The sequence below is a fragment of the Nannospalax galili genome, unplaced genomic scaffold, assembly GCF_000622305.1.
Source record: "Nannospalax galili isolate Female #2095 unplaced genomic scaffold, S.galili_v1.0 scaffold1659, whole genome shotgun sequence".
NCBI classification, from domain to species: Eukaryota; Metazoa; Chordata; class Mammalia; order Rodentia; family Spalacidae; genus Nannospalax; species Nannospalax galili.
The window spans coordinates 259074-264298 of NW_008342925.1; the positions used below are offsets into that span (position 1 = coordinate 259074).

The following is a 5225-nucleotide window of genomic DNA, read 5'->3' on the forward strand; positions in this document are numbered from 1 at the left end:
CCATAACTCCTTCCAGGGGATCCGACAGCCTCTTCTGACCTCTGTGGGCATTGCAGGACATAGGTGCACTTACTTACATGCAGGCAATACACACATACACATAAAATAAAAATAATAAGAATATTTTTTTTAAAAAAAAAAAAGGTGTGCAGGGAGTCCTAACTTTCTGAAAGAGACCCAGCTGGTGCTGAGGAAGAATCAAGACAGGTGGCTGTTGGGGGCAAGGGGCTGAGCTTCAGGGAAGGATCAGGAGACAACGTCCTAGTGGCCAGAGGTCTGAACTAGGCACCTCCAGGAGGGGGCATGGCATGTGTGCGTGTGTGTGTGTGTGTGTGTGTGTGTGTGTGTAGCATGGCTTACAGAGTATGGGGCTGTGGCTGGCAGAGGGAGGCACTTGGAGGCCAGTGAGGTACAGAAGAGGGGCCTGTACCCCCTTACATGAAGCAAAGGCTATGGGGATGGAGGTGGATTTGGACCTCCAAAGTCAAGTTTAGTGTTGCCAGATAGAGATCAGTCCTAATAGTCAACTATGTAGGCAGTCAAATGTAGGGCTGAGGTGGGGACAGGGACAGGAAGGTTCTCAGGGGGTAAGGGGTCTGAGCCAGACCTTCCCTTTCCCTTTGGGGCCCTGGGGCCCGGCTCAGGCCTCATCCACCCACAGGTGAGCTTCCAGCACGAGGTGTACCCAGAAGAGCCAACCACTGTCACAGCCCCCAGCCAGGAATTGGAGGAGCAGCCACTGTCCCGCCAGGTCCTCATCGTTCAGGAGCTAGAGATCCGCGACCGCCTGGCCACCTCCAAGATCAACAAGTTTCTGCACTTGCATACGAGCGAGCGGCTGCCGAGGCGCACGCACTCCAACATGGTGCGGCAGGGCATGGGCAACCTTGTCTCCACAGAACCACCTGAGGGATTTGTGTTCCTGGTGGTGACCAGCACCCAGCCAGGGCTTGGGGGAGGAACAGCATGGGCAGAGGCTGGCTTGATGGGGTGGCATTTGGGAACAGGGGTTTCCAAGGCCCAGCAGACACCCAGAACTTGCCCTCCACCCTCAGCTCACCATCAAGGCATTGCACGTGGCCCCCACCAGCAGCCTGGGTGGACCAGAGTGCTGTCTCCGAGTCTCGATGATGCCTTTGCGGCTCAATGTGGACCAGGTGAGTTGGTGGGTGAGGGCAGAGCCCAGTGTGACCCCTCCCCATCTCCAGGCCCCTGGATCTGATCTTGAACTCTTCCTACAGGATGCCCTCTTCTTCCTCAAGGACTTCTTCACCAGCCTAGCAGCTGGCATTAACCCTATGGTCCCAGGGGACACTTCTGCTGAGAGTGAGATGCTGGGCCAGGGAGGGGAAAATCGAGACCCTGCTTGCCCAGGGAGCACGGCATCCAATCCCTGGTCCCATCCTGGATCTGTGACCTCTCTAGCTTGGCGTGAGACCCACAGCCAGCCTGACAGCCCCCAGGAAGGCCAGTCAGAGGATACAGAGACAGCCAGCAGCCCACAGGAGGCCCCAAGCAGTGGCCATAGCTCCTCTGACCAACAGCCCATCTACTTCAGGTTAGGGCTGTAGAACGGGGGCTCTGGGCCAGTCTGCAGGGGACCTGGTCAGTGACCAGAGATTCCCCTCTCCCTGTTTCCCCTCCTAGGGAGTTCCGCTTCACGTCTGAGGTACCCATCTGTCTGGATTACCACGGCAAGCACGTCACCATGGACCAGGTGGTGAGTGGTACCTCAGGCTGACTGGGCAGCTCGGTATGGGTCCTGGAAGTGTTCATCGGGCCCAGTGTCTGCAGCCACACACCCTGTCTTTATGCCCCACAGGGCACTTTTGCAGGACTCCTCATCGGCTTGGCTCAGCTCAACTGCTCTGAGCTGAAGCTCAAGCGACTCTGCTGCCGGCATGGGTGAGTCACCGTTCAGTCCCTGTGTGGACCCTCCATCCTCCCCTGCACTTCTCACTGGTCATGTGGCCTTCTCAGGCCCAGGTTTCTCTCTTGAGTAGGCTGTCTGGGTGGGACCCTGGGGAGGGCTGGAACGTTCACGGCACTCATCTCATAGGTACTTGGTTACTCTTGCCCGAGGCTCTGCCCCACCTCACCCTGTGCCCTCCCTTCCAGGCTGCTGGGAGTGGACAAGGTGCTGGGCTATGCCCTCAACGAGTGGCTGCAAGATATCCGCAAGAACCAGCTGCCCGGCCTGCTGGGAGGCGTGGGCCCCATGCACTCGGTTGTTCAGCTCTGTGAGTGTCTGGCTTTGAGAACTCTTTTGCTTGGTTGCTTGTTTGTACATGAAGGGAAAGTAAGAAGAACTTGAAGACTGAGTGGGCTTCCAAGAGAAGAATCCTCTTTTTTTTTTTTTTTTTTTTTTTGGTGTTTTTGAGACAGTGTCTCCCTGTAGCCCCAGCTGGCCTGGAACTCACTATGTAGACCAGGCTGGCCTTGAACTCACAGAGATCCACCTGCTTCTGCCTCCCAAGTGCTGGGATTAAAGGCATGCGCCACCACGTCTGGCAAGAATGCTCTTTGTAAATCACATTTATTTTGTGTGTGTCTATGTGTATGTGGGTACATGCATGCCGCATGTGGAGATGAAAGGATGACTTGTGGGCGTCGGTTCTCTCCATCATGAGGGTCCTTGGGATTGAATTCAGGCTGTCAGGCTCAGTGGCAAGCACTTTCTGAGACAGGCAGACCTTGAACTTGCTGTGTAGCTGAGGATGGCCTTGAACTCTTGATTCTCCTGTCTTCACTTCTGATTTCTGGGATCATAGGCATGTGACACTATACCTGGTTTGTGCCATCACACCTAAGAATTCTTGAAACTACCTTACTGCTAGGCAATCTCAAAATTGCCATTGGGTGCCAGGCATGGTAGCACATGCCTATAATTCAGCACTGGGATGACAGGGGCAGGATTACTGTAAATTCAAGGCCAAGCTGAGCTACATAGTGAGTGCCAGGCTAGGCAGGGCTACCTAGCAAGACTGTCTCCAAAAAGAAACTGCACTGGGGAAGTAGGGGTCCTGGGGCAGGGTAGAGAGGGCAGGACAGCCTTGGTGTCTCTGATAACCCTGTCGCCCAGTCCAAGGGTTCCGGGACCTGCTGTGGCTACCCATTGAACAGTACAGGAAGGACGGCCGGCTCATGCGGGGTCTGCAGCGTGGGGCCGCCTCCTTTGGATCATCCACGGCCTCTGCCGCCCTGGAACTGAGCAACCGGGTAGTACAAGCCATCCAGGTAAGTAAAGGATGGGACTGGACTATAAAGGGGTGCCCTTGTCCCCAGGCTCTCAATTCTGACCTCAGTGCCACTGAAAACTGGCAGGCTTGGTATTATAGGTTGTCAATCTTAAATAAATAGTACACTAATTTTTTTTTTCTTTTTGAGATGGGGATCTCCCTGTAGACCCAGTTGACCTGGAACTCACTATGTAGACCAGGCTGGCCTTGAACTCACAGAGCCTCACCTCCTCTGCCTCCTGAGTGCTGGGTTTAAAGACGTGCGCCCCTCCCCCCAGCATACACTAAAATTTTTTTTTTTTTTTTTTTTTGGTCTTTTTTGAGACAGGTTCTCCCTGTAGCTCCAGCTGTCCTGGAACTCACTATGTAGACCAGGCTGGCCTCGAACTCACAGAGATCCGCCTGCTTCTGCTTCCCAAGTGCTGGGATTAAAGGCGTGCGCCACCATGCCCTGCATACACTAAAATTTTTAAAGAAAATTCTTTGAGCTGGGTGGTGGGAGCCACACAAGGGGAAGAGGAGGGTGAGATGCTGAAGGCTGAAGGGTGTCCCTTTGGTGTTCCTCAGGCCACAGCTGAGACAGTATATGACATCCTGTCTCCGGCGGCTCCCATCTCCCGATCTCTACAAGACAAACGTTCTTCACGGAGACTGCGCAGAGGTCAGCAACCTGCTGACCTCCGAGAGGGCATGGCTAAAGCTTATGATGCAGTTCGAGAGGTGAGGATGAGCCTTTCTGCTCCCAGCTGCCTCACCCCCATCCTCACTGACCTCTGACCTCCCACCCTTCACAGGGCATCCTGGATACAGCTCAGACCATCTGTGATGTGGCCTCTCGAGGCCATGAACAGAAGGGGCTGACGGGTGCCGTGGGGGGCGTGATCCGACAGTTGCCCCCGACGGTGGTGAAGCCCATCATCGTGGCCACAGAAGCCACATCCAATGTGCTTGGGGGCATGCGCAACCAGATCCTGCCGGATGCCCACAAAGACCATGCTCTCAAGTGGCGCTCAGAGGAGGCCCAGGACTGAGCACATGCAACCAGCTTCCTGGGGTACTGCCCACCCACCTTCCCATGCCTACCATATCTGGCCAGCCCCAGTGGTGCCACCAGTTCCTCGGTTTCATGAGAGCTGTGAACCACAGCCAGGCCACCAGGCCCTTCAAGGGATGGCCACTGTGAAGGACGCCTGCCCAGCCCTGCCTGTTGCCAATCTGCCGTGAGAGTGAGGCCTCCCGGCTTTGGGGCCTTGGCCCCGTCTGTGCACTTTCCTCTGGGGAAAAAGGACATTGCCCCTCCCTGCCACCCAGGTCCACACTGCTGCCTTGTTCCAGAGTGAGGACAGAGGCTTTTGGACCCAAGGACTCCACTCAGCCAAGTGTCTCTCCATGTTTCGTGGGGAGGTGGGGGACAGATGCTGTGTGGGTCAGTGTATTATTTTTAAGCTCCTTGAGCATGTGGGTCAGTGTCTGCATGAAGTGGAATAAACTTGCCCACCGCCAAACCCTCTCCCAGGTCCTCTGTAAGGCCCCTACTGCCCTGCCTCAGCCTCTACCTTGACTCCCCCAGGTCCTGCCTCTGCATGTATTACCCCACCTGTCGCCACTAGGGGGCACCACACTCCCAGCCTTCTGCACATGCCAACAGCCTCTACCTACTTTGGGCTCCACCTAGACACCCTCCTGTCACTCTGGCCGTAGTTAATGGTGGATGCTGATTGAAGCTGGGAGGGGTCGCCTGGTGCTCCCAGAGGAGGAATGGCCTAGACTCCTGCCTCAGCCCCAGTTTTTGGTTCTGTTCCCATAGACCCCAGGGTCCAGCTTTGCCCTGTGCCACTCCTGTGAGGCTCTGGTATGTAGCCTAAGGCTGTGCCTGGTAATCTCTGCGGCCCAGACAGGTTTTAGGACTGTCCCATGTGGCCGCTTGTAGTAGGCTGAGCCCTAGATCTCTGGAGGCTCCTCTCACCAAGTCTAGCGGAAGGCTTT

General features: G+C 55.6%; 1 protein-coding gene across 4 annotated transcripts in view; it reads left to right on the forward strand.

Annotated features, from left to right (window-relative positions):
* Atg2a (autophagy related 2A) overlaps window positions 1-4765 on the forward strand; it is a 20505-nt gene extending 15740 nt beyond the window's left edge. For 2 of the 4 annotated variants that reach the window (XM_008838897.3, XM_008838896.3), the window contains exons 32-41: window positions 662-865; window positions 1056-1157; window positions 1242-1326; window positions 1426-1558; window positions 1648-1720; window positions 1823-1905; window positions 2119-2240; window positions 3083-3237; window positions 3807-3959; window positions 4034-4270. In XM_008838897.3, the coding sequence (XP_008837119.1) occupies window positions 662-865; window positions 1056-1157; window positions 1242-1326; window positions 1426-1558; window positions 1648-1720; window positions 1823-1905; window positions 2119-2240; window positions 3083-3237; window positions 3807-3959; window positions 4034-4270 (1347 nt within the window). Of the gene's footprint in view, window positions 1-661; window positions 866-1055; window positions 1158-1241; window positions 1559-1647; window positions 1721-1822; window positions 1906-2118; window positions 2241-3082; window positions 3238-3806; window positions 3960-4033 lie in introns of all 4 variants that reach the window. The other 2 variants (XM_029566329.1, XM_029566330.1) reach the window with 1 other exon arrangement.
* Window positions 4766-5225: the final 460 nt, after the last annotated feature.